The 13862-nt window shown below is 46.7% G+C and overlaps 1 protein-coding gene across 10 annotated transcripts in view; it reads left to right on the top strand.

The window, feature by feature from the left end:
* FBXO34 (F-box protein 34) overlaps window positions 1-13859 on the top strand; it is a 40780-nt gene extending 26921 nt beyond the window's left edge. For 9 of the 10 annotated variants that reach the window (XM_082317811.1, XM_082317813.1, XM_082317814.1 and 6 more), the window contains 2 exons: window positions 1412-1611; window positions 11061-13858. In XM_082317811.1, coding sequence (XP_082173937.1) covers window positions 1535-1611; window positions 11061-13251 — 2268 coding nt within the window. In that variant the 5' untranslated portion in view covers window positions 1412-1534 and the 3' untranslated portion in view covers window positions 13252-13858. Of the gene's footprint in view, window positions 1-1411; window positions 1612-8275; window positions 9200-11060 lie in introns of those variants that run through there. The other variant, XM_082317812.1, reaches the window with a different exon arrangement.
* Window positions 13860-13862: the final 3 nt, after the last annotated feature.

Genomic DNA, 13862 nt, shown 5'->3' on the forward strand with positions numbered 1-13862 from the left:
AAGCTCAGCAGAGATTTCTTCGTGAAGACTGGAATGTGTTTATACAATATTTTATATATTATTTTAGGCTCCTGCTTACTCAAACGTAGGCAAATGGTTAACCTCTCATTCACCATCACTAGAGGAATCATGAAATTGCTATAGCAGACACCAAGTCAGCTGGATCTAGGGCAGTTTCTGTTTTCCCTGCCTGGAAATTCATCCTTCATCACTTTCTCGGCAAGTGTGGCTACCAAGTTGGAGCAAGCTTTCCAGGCCAGGAGTGTTGAGTGGCAGCGTTGAGTTGTAAACCACACTGGTCAAGCACTGATTAACTGAGCAGTGCATAGGTAGGTGCTCTTTTGCCCGTCAGTTTTTTCTCTTGTCAGATGTTGCAAAAGGGGTGATGTGAGAGGCTCCATCTCTGAGAGAGCTCGGCTGCGGGCATGCACAAACCTCCAGCGAGTGCCCCTGCCAGGCTGCGCTGTGGAAATGCTGCTGTAGGAATAGGGCAGCACTGGGCAAAGCTGCTGAAAAGAAGAGAACAACCTGCTGCACTAAATCACAGATCCCCTGGGGACACAGCTCTATAGTTAGCATCTTCAAATGGCATTCCTTTATTGCGGCATCATTGTGCATGGTCCTCTGGAGAGGAAGCAAACAATCTTTAAAACAGTCTGCTGGCAACTCAGGCTTGAGTATTTGAGTCTTTCCAGGGCTCTTTTGCTGTGTCACTCTTCCCTTTTATGTTCCAACTCGAAGGTTGTTGTTCTTTCACCATCAAAGTATGTTAAAGTGCTACTCCAAGGACAAGGCGTAGAAGGCAGCAAGCTAGCGCGAGTGAGAGATACTGCAGAACGGTTTTGTTTTGGTGAAATCTGCTGTCTTATCTGTGTCTGATGCAAAGACGGGGCAGCTTTCACAAAGCTTGGAGGCTGCATGGTGGCCTGTTTTTTTTGTCCTTTATGAAATCCGCCACGTTATTTTGGTTAGAACGCAAACGTAACTCCTGGCAGCGTCAAATCTTACTGCTAGCAGCGATTTCCCTCCAGAGCTTGATGCAGTGCTAACAAGCAGAAAGATCTTGTGCGTCCTGTTTGCACGGAGCTCGGAGGACAGCGTGTTCCGCGGGAGGTGCCAAGGTAGTGGTGCAGCCCTATATAAGGGGAAGAAGCATTGTGTGTGCAGACAGGCTGTTTTGCGGGATGTTAATTTGTGTTTTAGTGGTGTTCAGAAACTCTAGCTGCAATAATGGCATGATGATGTTAAGTTCTTTTATATCTTTTATATATATCGTTTATATATATGTGTGTGTATGCATGTATGTGTGCATATACATTTACTTGGGAAAGAGTCCTTGTCCTGATGATCTGTGCTTCAGTTGCTGCTGTTAATCGAACGTGACCTTCTTACGTACCTCTTGTTTGTTCAGTTTTTAGGTGGCAGAGACACGGTGAAGCTGTGTGCGGGGCAGGGAGAGCTGATGGGGGAGCCTTGCGCGTAACCCAGGATGGACTGGCTGTGACGGCGTGCCTTAGCTGGAGAGGTAGTTACGATGAAGAGTTCCTGCAGAGCTGGCCTCCACCGGGAACCGCTGAATTCCACATCCTCCACCTTCCATCAAGTCAAACGGTATGAACAGACCAGCTGGTCTGCCTATAGTTCAGTATTTAGCACCAATTTAGCCTTCTCCTTACTTTCCTATTGTCTTGTGTGTCACCCGAATGTTTGGTCTAAATTCTTGCTTTCGGATAGTGTTTAAGTGAACTGTTGTAATGGCTTAAGGGCAGAAATGTTCTGTGACATTTTTATTTGATAATGACAACTACAGATTCACTACAGCTGGACTGTACTTGGAGAAGTCTTTGGGTTTTTTAGCAACAGCTGTAAATTAATTTGGGAACATGGCTTTGAAGTAAAACTTAATTGAAGAATGGCTTGTCATAGTAGGTTTTAAAATATGCAGTCAGCTTAAAGCAAGTGGAAATACTGGCAATCTTTGCGGTTTGTCTTAGTATGGAGTAAGTAATTAGATTAGTTGAAGCTCAGATTTTGTATTGCTCACTCTCCTGTGTCTCTTATTAAGAAGAAATGCACGATTGATTTCAAACACTTGTGCTTATGTGACAATTAAGTGAACGCCTCTCACTGTGTCTCATTATAGGAACACCGTACAGAACAACTTGTCCTTATGCAAATGCAAGCACATGCCAGTTTGTTTGAGTTCAAGCTACTTGAAAAATATATATATCTTTTTTTTTTTTCTTTTCCTTTTTCTGAAACCAAGACTCTTAAATTTCCTCAGTCTGGAGGAAGAGAGCCAGCTTTCTGGTTTCCAAAAGCTGTGTGGGTATAAAGCAAAGTTTAACCTTTGTTCTTTGTGGTTTGTAGACAGCATATACTTGCTATGTTAGTCTCATGGTAATTTAGTGCTGGGAAAGACTTCCTGGGTCACCCAGCTCCTTGCTTTCCCAAGCAGTATCTCATAATCCCTTTTGTAAGCTTAGTCCAGCCTAAAAACAATTACATCTCTTCTCTCCTCCTGTAGATTAAGCCATTACTGAAGATGACAGATCTAGCTGTGTGATTAGGAGCCTTCTCTTGATTCCCAGACTGAACATTCATGCCAGCTTATATACTCGTTTGAGCTTGTGCTCCTTTTTTTTTTTTTCTTTTGCATAAGGACTGCTTCTTATTTTCAGTGGTTTACCACTTTTGCTGTATTCTGTAACATGTGGTTGTATACCCTCACCTGTGGTTTTGCTGTGCTAAATGACCCAAGTCTTACCTAGTAGCTTCTTGAATAACAACTGTTGTCATCGTTTTCAGTGTGGATGAATCTCCTCTGAGTCATGTCAAAAAGTGTATGCTGCACTCCGGAGCAGATCTGACAAGAGGGCTTTTCACTGCTGCCTTGAACGTACCACAGAATCACCTCCCCTTACCTCTGTTTCATAGATGTGTCTGTGGTGGCCAGTGCACCTTTCTTAGCTACCTCCAAAGCTTCTTGGCGTTCAGCTTGCTGGTGCATCACCATCGGTATTTCAAACCTCTCCTCAATTTCTGTTACTCGGCACTTTGTGCCTCTGCTGGTTTGGAAATGCCTTCATTTCTGTGAGTGAGCCTCTAGTATTTGTGCTGAGGTCATTCCTAACAAAATCAGATGTTCCCAAGGCTGATTCTTGAGGCATGTCTTTGGTTTCCAGGCTGGTATTTTCTTATTCAGCATCACCTGGGGCTGTCTGCTGCTAAGCCAGCTCCTTTGTCTGTTTTCCCATTCCTCTGCCAATCTGTCTTAACCAGTAAATCTCCCTGTGCCTTCTGGAGTCCATGTGAATAAGATCTAGTACATCTGTCAAAAAAAAAAAATCACTTTTTTGGGAACCTTCAGGTTAGTCTGGCATATTGAACTATTCCCTCTTCCCCCTTTTTCTCTGGGTTGCCTTAATCCTCTTTGCTTGCAAAGCACCTTTATATTGAAGTCAGACTACCAGGCCTGGAGAGGCTGCCATCTCTCTCTCCCTTCTCTTTCTCCCCTGCAGTGCCACCTCCAATGGGCCGCATGTTTTATTAACCTGTATTGTTGCCTTTCAGGAGGTTTAAATCTTGCTTCTTGGCCTGCAGTTTATGAGCCTATCTATTTTGGATTCTAAAACTGAGATGAGCCAATCCTCGCAATTTTCATGAAGCTTTTTAATCCTCCTGCTGCCAGTGTTCTTGTTCAAATCAACCCCTGGGCTTTTGCCTTCACGATCACCCTTACCACCCCTCTTTAAAAATGATGCAAAGTCAAATTTGCTCTTTTGTGCTGTACGTAGAGTACTCGTAATCTCTGCCCTGACGTTGCTTGCAGCCCTGTTTCTCTCCCTGAACTTTCTCACAAACTGAAGAACCTTTTACCATTTCTTGTTTTTAAATATCTTTGCAGAGGCTTAATGCTGCACCAGTTCCCACATTTATTCCTAGACTTTTTGATCTCTAAGATACAAGTTTCCAAGTGATGTGAGCTGGTGACTTGAAACCTGCGTCGTCGTCTTGTATCCTTCCCAAAGAAGGAACGTGTTCAGTTGGGAGTTTCTTCTGTTCTTGGTTGGGGTGTGTTCTTGATAATGAAAACACCTTTTGCCTCCTGCAGAGTGCCTGCTGGGTTGCGCTGTCTGCAGCGAAACCCTCTGCACCGCAGTGCAGCTGACTTCGTGAGCCGGTTCCTTTCGGTCTGGAGTTTCAAAAGAACAACCTGATGACTTGCCTTCAGATCTACTTTTGCTTATTCTTTCTTTTGAACTCTGAGTCTCTTAATGATAGCGCGGTCCAAGGTTAATTTCTGCAACCTTTCGTGTTCTCATTACGTATGCACAAAATGAAGAATAAATAGCATCGCTTTGTGTTGGTTCATTAACTGTTTGAAGAAATTTGTTGCACCACGATATCAAGAAAGGTCTTGGTCCTCTTGCAGTTAATAAATTAGAAAACAAATGTTAAATCAAGAAAGATAAAACATTTCCAGAAGGAAACATGTCACTTTTCTGTGCTGCTCTGGGCAGCTTTTGGCAGAAGCCCTAGAAAACCACCACTTTTTTTCTTTTTTTTCTTACCATCCTTCTGTGGTGTCTTCTCATCTCAGCCCGTTCCACCACAGACGTGTGTGCTATCCCATCATTTTTGAGCTACGTGTTTCTGGAGCAGCTAATAACCTTGAATACCAAATCTTTCCCTTTATTTTGTTCCCTTCTGCTTTGTCATCCCTGTGTCATCTGTAGTATGGTTGGGAAGCAGGGAGCATGGGTTTGAGCTTCCTCAGGCTCAATAAAGAATTGCTTCTACGTCACTCGCTTCACGGCAAGTGCTTTTATACAAAACACTGGCAAAGCAATGGCACTCCTTCCCGTGTAAAATTTAGAAAGTAGCTGGGGCTACCGTGCTTTATGCTGAAGGGCGTATATGTGTGTGCGTTTACTTTAAAATGTGTTCAAAACTTATTAACGGGCGGGCGCCGTCAAACTGGAGTAGTCTGTGCGTTGGGCTTGGATGTGCAATGTCACCTAAAACCTCTGCTTGGTGAAGATGATGGCTTTTATGCGTGACGGATTTTATAGCTGCTCCTGCGTGCAGTTGTATTTGGGTGTCGTCTCCCGCAAAGTCAGGTTATTTGAACACCTGATGTGGGTGAACAAGCGGTGGGGGATCCAACGTTAAGAGTTGGGTGCCTGCTTTGCATTGAGCTCCTCAGCTCTTTTGGGCCAGCTCTGCCCCACGTGTTGGGCTTGTCCCTGCTTCCCCCCGGCTGGCCGCTCAAGCGCAGAGCACCGCTTTGGCGGTCAGATACCTTCTGTTTACCTTCAAAGCCCACGCTAATCCTCGCTTGCTCCCCGATCGATGCAAGAGGCAGTTTTGCAGGCGTTGGGAGGTGGGTCAGGAGCAGTCGCTTTAATATGAAGTTACTGCTGGGGGTTTCTAGAAATCGGACGCCTCCGCAGCTGCTGAAGTCGAACCCGCCCCTGGTCTGGAGCATCGTGCTTCCCATCCCGCCTTTCTCCGAGCTTGGACACTTGCCACACGCCAGAACAAACTCCAGTGAGTAGCAGAGCGTCTTCCATTCCGGCTGCTCGGCTGGGACTTTCCTGCCCCGGCAGAATCCGTGGAATGCCTTTGAAGCAGCTCTCCGTCTGCTTTGCCTTGCCCCGGCAGTGCAAAGGGGATGGAAATGGTACTGGAGATTGAGCCCAAAGGACCCACCAAGTCCTTCCAGAAATAACAAGTGGTTGACCATAGTTTAACTTGCATTCAGTACTCAGTCCTTCATAATTATCAGTGTCCTTTACAGAGGAGCTAAGCTCTATGGACAGAGAAATGGGATGCCGGGGAAGAGAAATGCCTTGCCAGAGGTTATGCTTGGTGTGGGTTTTTATTGTTGTTGGGCTTTTTCTTTTCTTTTCTTTTTTTTTTTTTTTTTTTTTTTTTTTTGGCTTCTGCCTTGGGTTAGTATGTCCTGAGGGTTTTTTCAGAGTTGTAGTTGGCACTGCAACGCTAGGAACTTTTGTCGACTGGAGTTTAGTGTTTACAAAAAGAAATCCACAGGAAACTTTAGGGTTTTGATTGAAATTTTCACCTTAATAAAACCTTCCGGTGCTTTGCCCAGAAAACTTGCGGTGTGAATATGCTGGTTGAGCAGATTACACTTTTTGTTGTTGTTGTTCTTGCTGGCCAGAGGAAATCTTTTGGCTTCACGGGGCATCGTGAGAGTCCCTGACCCAGGTGCAGCGAGGGGCATCTGGGCTCTCTGTGGACCTTAGAAAGGAGTTGTGAAAATTGAGCCTTTTCTACCAGTTTTTCCTCCAACTTTGGAGCTTCCACTAAAGCAAATATGTTATTTTTCTAGGCTGCTGTGATTTAGAAGATGCATAAATACAAAAGGATGCAGAAAGAGTCTGTCCAGCTTGGCACAGCAGCTTATGGGCCTTCCCTTCAGCAGGGAGAGGAGGGGTGCGTGCGTGTCTGCGCGTGTATAAAGTCATATATTTCTATATCAATCCCGTGGAGTAACTAACTTGATAAAACTGTAGTGGAAACAAGCTGTAGTTACGACTTGTAAAAACAGCAGTGTCATTCCAGAAGTTTAAGTTATCCTGTTTTTCAGACACGGCTGATTAGAAATAGAAAAACTGGCCCTTTTATTTCATCAGCTTACGGATGGAATAACAGCAGAAAGGCAGCACTGGTAGTTGTTTCAGTGCTGATCATTCCTGGCAGAATTATCTCTTATCAGCAATTCAAAACCGCACGTTTGGGATTGAAAACCTTTTATGCTTACTCCGTGAACTTCTGAAGAGTCGTCGTCGCTGAAGATAAAATTGGAAAGCTTGATAAGTTAAAGGGTGGAGGAAAGCAAACAGAATTATTCTGGAATTAAGTATCATAGGGTATTGTCAGTGACTTCACCTTTTAACAACTATTTTTGGTGTTTTTAAATATTTAAAAACTTACCTGCAGCTGCCACAGCTCTGTGCTTGCCAGCACTGAAATGTTGCAGAAATAAGGTAGTCTGTGGGTGGGGACTGGGCTCTGGTTCATCTTCAGAGCAGTTTCTGCTGGGAAGCCTTGTTCTCATTCTAGAAGCTAGAAATGAAACGTGCTGCTGACGTGCAGGGAAGAAGCTATGTTTGCCTAAAAATTTGTTCTTAATGTTCACAGCAAAGTATATGTGGGGTGGGGGCTCGTTTTTTCCCAAGTGACGCTTTCAGGTAAGGTCAGGTCCAGGACTGACATCCCTTTTAAAATGGAAGTTCTCTTCCCCGCTGCCCAAAAACTGGGAAGCAGGTGGCACCGCGATTCAGCTGGTCAGGTGGAGTTAGCAGGACTCGTTAGAGCTGTCTGAAGTTACTAAATGAAGGTTTTCTTTAAATCTGGATCCATTAGAACAGTGCAATGAACTGAATGCTGAATTCAAATGAGGCAATTATTCTGGCAGTGAAACTTCTGACTAAGGCATAATTTTGTTATGTAAATTATAACTTTTCAACCTGAAACGGTATTGTTGGCCGAGCCAGAGATTAACTGAAACATAGGAGGAAATATAAACTTAAACGAGAAATCTGTAATAGGTGAGGCATAACTCTACCCTTTGTCTTTCTCCATAGACCAGAAATAGCTGGAAGCAGCTGAACCAACTTTGCTGGCTGAACATGTCCTCTAAGCATGTTGGGGTAACCAGTTTAGTCCTGTTTTCATTCGTATAATACCTGGTCTCACCTTCGTTTGCAGCTTCTCTTAATGAAAGGTGTTGAACCGATTGTCCTGCTGGATTCCTGAAAACTGCTTGAAGAAAGCCTTTTAAAAACACGTTCAGCTCATCTTTCAAACACCCTGGCATAAAAACTCACGAATGAAATTTGATCTTCTGCTCCTGGCTCATGAGATTTCAACCTGCAAAGTCATGTATTTAATTGTATTCACCCCTTCTCCCCCAGGTACGGTGGCGGGCAGCCATCGGAGCTTTTTGCTCTCCAGTCTGAGAAGCGCTGCTCCAAAACGCCCGTCTGGATGGGGAAGGGAGGGCTGCGGGCACCGTTTTCCGCAGCAGCTTGCTGCGGTGGTTCACCTGCTGCTCTTCTGGGCTGGGCTCTGGCCCGAGCACATGGGTGGCCTGACCCTGCTTAGCTATAAAGTGCCACTGAGATGAGGCAGACCCTATGGAAAATGAGGCTGAAGCAAACTACAGCAGCCTTGATTTCCCATTCGCTTTTATTCATCTATTTCAGCAGCCTGAAGTTCTATTTTTATCAGATTATTTTAGTTTTTAGCATCCAACCGAGAAGGCAAACAAAGTGGCTCGGTTGCGTTTTGCAGAGGAGACTAAATTGGGAGGTGACCCAGTTCCAGCAAGAGCTGGAATTAGCACGTAGAAGGCATGGGGAGAGAAGGAACCCAGAGACGAGGTAGGTGTTATCTGCAGTAATGGGAGCTCTCTTCTCCCCCCAGTCTGTAGGTGAAGTGCGGATGGTTTTGGCACTGGTTGCAAGAGCGAGGTGATGATCTTCCTATAAAATCAGGAGGGGAGAGAACATAACAGCAGCCTTTGCAGCGTCTGCCTCCTGGCCTTCAAAGCACCGCACAGGACCAAAGGGGTCCCCTAGGTTTTATGCACGCTCATAGAAAGGTGAACTAAGCCCTTCCTCTTGACGGACCTCCCCAGAACCTCACTGCCCACACTTGTCACCCATCCTCTCGCTGCTTACCCCTAGGGCCAGCAGGAGGAACCAAAATCTCAAGGGAAAGCAGTGGTTAAGCAGTGTGGCCGCTGATAACGCGGGAGGCTTCCCTGCTTGGACAGGCACAGGTTGTTGGCCAAGCTCTTGCCCTCGTGTACTCGAGTGTCGCGTTAGCAGCGCAAAGCGGGGCGTCATGCTTTCAAAGCCTTCCCTCGGCCGATGCCAGTGCTGCCTGGCTCAGCTCTCCCTTCTGCCCTCGGTTACTCTGGAGGGGCTGCGGCCCTGGCTAATCCACGGGGCAGGGCTGCTGGGAACGTCCCCAGGCTGCGCTCCGGGTTGCTCGTGCAGCGCGTCCACGTGCGTTCTGGGTCAGCATCTGCTGTTACAACTTCCCTCTTACAGCCATCCTGTGGACTCTAGCGGCTCTGCTCGAGGCGTGGGCGAGCTGGGTCCCCCTCGCTTCCCTCGGACCCCACGGGTGCCCTGCGTGGCATCCGCGGGGGCGTCGCGAGGTAGGTGTCTGTCCCGATGGCACTGCGGAATGGCGGGGGGAGCCCATATCCGTCCGATACAAACCCATCCTGTGTGTTAACTGCGGGTGTTACAATGATAAATTTGTCTGACTTTATAGATGTTAGGGCTTGAGGTTTTTAATTAAAAGCTGTTTTTAGGCTAGAAACGCAATACTGAAGTAACTGTTTCGGTGGTGGCTGTCAAGGGAAACGTATTCAGTGTCTGAATGTGTCCGTATCAGCTCATGATAAATGTGGCATGGAACCTGCTGTTCTTAAACTAGCAAGCACGGATTATCCTAGTTTTAAAAAGGAGGCCTTTTAATGTAACAATTCAAAAATTACCATGGAAACATAATCTATAGTTAGTTCTGTAATATGCTTATGCGATACTCCTGGGAGAAGAGCCTGAAGTCTCCTGATAATTGCATCCTATGTGGCAGTGCCCTGGGCTTTTGCGTTTTTTGAGCTTTGAATTGAAGATTACTGCGAAGGTGTAAGAGAAAGGAGGAGCTGAGTGCCTGGGACTGTCGCAGGAGCGGTGCTGCTGCCGTAATGCCAGCAGCATCCAGCTGTCTCCTTCACGGCTCTTAAATTCTTAACCATAAAAACACGTACTTGAAAGTCGTTCTTTTCCGCCGTGCGTGATGCTTCTGTCGCTTTTGGGGGGGGCATCTGATGTATAGCGTAAGGACCCTTATGGGAAAGTACATCAAATTGCCATTATTGATATACTAAAGGATAGGTTTCATTTTGGGTGGTATTAGGAGATTAGATATCTGCTGGGATCTCTGATGAATCTAATTACGCTTGCTAATTTCCCTTTTCAGCTTTAACTGTACTTTTATGTACTCGAAAGAAAAAAAATATATATATATGGTAGCTAATGTCAAGAATAAACCCTTTGGCCCACATGTACCTCACAACTGGATGCAGAAATGAACGGACAGAAGGATGGCTCTAACTCCAGGATGAAGCACTAGCTCTGTGTGCCAACTGTGTCCTGATTTCGGCTGCGGCAGAGTTAATTTTCTTCCTAGGAGCTGCTATAGTGCTGTGGTTTGGATTTGGGATGAGAATAATGTTGATAACACACCGATGGTTTGGGTGTTGCTACGCAGTGCTTACACTAAATCAAGGACTTTCCAGCTTCCCATGCTCTTCCAGGTGCCCAAGAAGCTGGGAGGGGGCACAGCCAGGACAGCTGGCCCAGACTGGCCAAGGGGCTATGCCATACCCTATGGCGTCATGCCCAGTATAGAAACTGGGGGAGTTGGCTGGGGAGCAATCAGTCACTGCTTGGGGACTGGCTTGGCCTTGGTTGGTGGGTGGTGAGCGGTTGCATCGCTTGTTTTTCCTGGGTTTTGTTCGAAAGTTGTTGCTTTCCTTTTCATTACATTAATAATAATAATAATAATAATTAAAAAATGTATTTATTTATTTATTTATTACTATTTTCAATTACTAAACTGTTCTTATCCCAACCCACGAGTTTTCATCCCACCGGGAGCGGGAGGGCGAGTGAGCGGCTGTGTGATGCTTAGTTGCCGACTGGGGTTAAACCACGACAAACTGATATAACTTACACATTAGGATTCCTCCTTGCAGCTCCCTGGAAACAGATTTCTCTTAACGGGAAGCTCTCTGCTATCTTTAAGATCATAATCCTATTGGAAGAAGTTCGCCAAGGGTGGATGTTGCAGCCTTGGTTGCTGCTTTTCCTTTCTCGTGTGGTTCCTTCTGAGGCGTGGGCCGCTTGACGTAGCGTGGGAGGCATGATGGTGCCTACTCTGGGCCACCTTCTGCAATTCCAGGCAGGCGTTTTTTGCAACTATAACTTCTTCCCTTTCTGTTTTTCTAGGGTTTCTGGTATGCACTTAAAGCCATATCTCAAGTTACAGAAGAAAGAGCGATCTCCAGAAATAAGCCAGGATTCCCGGAGAGGCCCACCTATGAGCCATCAGAGATCAGCACAAGAAGAAAAATACACCAATAACTGCACCAAACTGAGTGTTTTCCCAAAACCTTCCCTCGTGACTCCATCTCGAAAGCTTCTGGGGATAATTTATCCAAATACTATGTGCAATATGAATGGGAAAGGTCTGGCGGATGGTCCAAGTGCAAGGGAAAAGAAGAACGCCCTATCTGCAACAATCCACCAGGGAGAAGAAGGGGAAGGGCCTCTGGATGTCTGGGCTGTAGTCAAACCCGGCAATACAAAGGAGAAGATCGCGTTCTTTGCAGCCCAGCAATGCAGCAGCAACAACCGGCTAGGCTCTATGAAAATTAAAAGCACGTGGGATATCGACGGAAGAACAGCGAAACGCAGGAAAAAATCAGTAGATCTTAAAAAAGCCAAAATTCAACTGGAAAGAATGAGGGAGGCGAACGCCAGGTGCTCCCAGCCGGAGCCTTTTGCCTGTGGCATCGAGCACTGCTCGGTGCATTACGTGAACGACAACGGTGAGGGTGTGTTCCCGGGCCGGTCCCTCTCGGTGATAGAGATGGTAGCCTTTCTGGAGCAACGAGCAAGTGCTTTACTGGTAGACTGTGCTAAAACCTGCACGCCTGCTTCTACCACGAGGCTGAGCGCTCAGCCTAAAGGTGCGCTTCCCAGCTCAGACCCTTTCTCCTCCGCCGGGGCCTGCGAGGTGCATGCAGAGAGGGGACCTTGCGGCAGTAGCGAGCCGCAGCAGAGCGAGCCCGTGCGCGTGCTGGACATGGTGGCCAAGCTGGAGTCGGAGTGCCTGAGGCGTCAGAGCGAGCGGGAGGCCGGGAGCCTCTCGCGGAACAACAGCTTCCGCAGAAACGTCGGGAGGGTGCTCCTGGCGAACGGCACCCAGCCCGAGGGGGAGGCGGGGAAGGTCTCCTCGGGGGTCCTGCCTCCGGGGGATGGCTTGGAGGAGGCAGGGGTAGCAGAGGCTGGATACGGAGGACGGTGCGGTCCTCTGGGTGACACGGAGTTGTGGGATGGCGCTGCCTCTGCTCGGCAGCCTTTTCCTTCTGGGCTGGATACTCGGGTGGGGAATGTGAATTCGGGACTTGCTCACGCCGTGTTGGCGATAACCGCTGGCAGGAGCGATTCCGAAAGGCGAATTGAGCCTCCCGGACCTCTGCCGTCTGTGTGTCCGGCTGCTGCCAGGTTGCCACCGGAGTCCTTGCAGAGCAAGAACGCGACTGTTGATTGTACGTTGAAAGAGCCTGTAATTTTCCCAAAGCAGGGTCTGCACCCTGCTAGGAAGGAGCCCTTATGCATCAGTATATCGGTCACCAAGACTGAGAAAGGATGCAGGAAAGAGAAGCCCTCTAACTCCAGTTCCAGTGAAGATTCACTCCCAGGGAGGCTGTTTTTTCTCCAGGCTGACCAGCCCGCCGCTCACGAGCAACAGCCGCTACGGGAAAGTGCCCAAGAAAAGCCAGGAGAAGCAGCCCAAAATGAGGATGAGGATGCTTTGGCGTCTGACAGATCATGCGTCAGAAACGGCGTCCCTACAGAGCCATCTGCCCTTTCTGTTCCTCCGACAGAAGGGGCTTTGCAAGTACTTGATGCTTCCTGCTTAAAAAGGCAGGTTTCGCATGACTTTCTGGAGACCAGGTTTAAAATTCAGCAGCTCTTGGAGCCTCAGCAGTATATGGCCTTCCTGCCTCACCACATCATCGTGAAGATTTTTGGATTGCTTCCTACTAGGAGTTTGGTTGCCCTAAAATGCACTTGCTACTACTTCAAATTCATCATTGAATACTACAACATCAGGCCAGCAGATTCCCGCTGGGTCCGCGATCCCCGCTACAGAGAAGACCCTTGCAAGCAGTGCAAGAAGAAGTACGTGAAAGGGGACGTATCGCTGTGCCGGTGGCACCCCAAACCATACTGCCAAGCTTTACCCTACGGGCCGGGGTACTGGATGTGCTGTCACCGGTCTCAGAAGGGCATCCCGGGCTGTAAGTTAGGTCTTCATGACAATCACTGGGTTCCTGCCTGCCACAGCTTTAACCGTGCTATTCATAAGAAAAACAGAGGAGCGGGAGCCGACGCGGAAGAGGAATATTAGTGCACATACACTTTCCTGCGAGGTTGTTTGGGGTAGGAGATGATCCTCATGCCTTGTGCTGTTTACAGTGTATATAATTGTCGTGGTTTTTTTTTTCCACAGGGCTATGAAACTGCACATACTTAAACACGAGAGCCTTTACCTTTTAGATTAAAGATAGCTTTTAGTCCATCTATGTAAATAACACTATAAAAACTAATTGTACATACAGAGTCTACAGCTGGCTGAACAACGTAATCACTACAATGCAGCTATGATAGTGTTGCGGCTATAGTTGTGTGTGTTTTTAAGTGTCTTGTTTCAAAAATCTGTATATCCTGTATAATATATGAATGTTTCTGAGAAGAAACTCTAAATAGGTAAAGGTCAACTTGTTTAAAGAATCTTCAGGCAACTTAACTGGACAACCTTAAAATTAGACTAGAACAGATCCATTATAGTAGTGTGGCAGTGGATAAAAAGAGAAGAATATTATTGTATAGTCAGAATATAAAAAAGTTCTTGTCTACCTTACCCATGTTGTCTGTTGTGGTTTTTTTTTTTGGTTTTTTTTTTTTTTTTTTTTTACTTAAATAAAATGTGCATTCTACATCTGCCTTACCTGACCTTCT

Source organism: Platalea leucorodia, assembly GCF_965183815.1.
Source record: "Platalea leucorodia genome assembly, chromosome: 7".
NCBI classification, from domain to species: Eukaryota; Metazoa; Chordata; class Aves; order Pelecaniformes; family Threskiornithidae; genus Platalea; species Platalea leucorodia.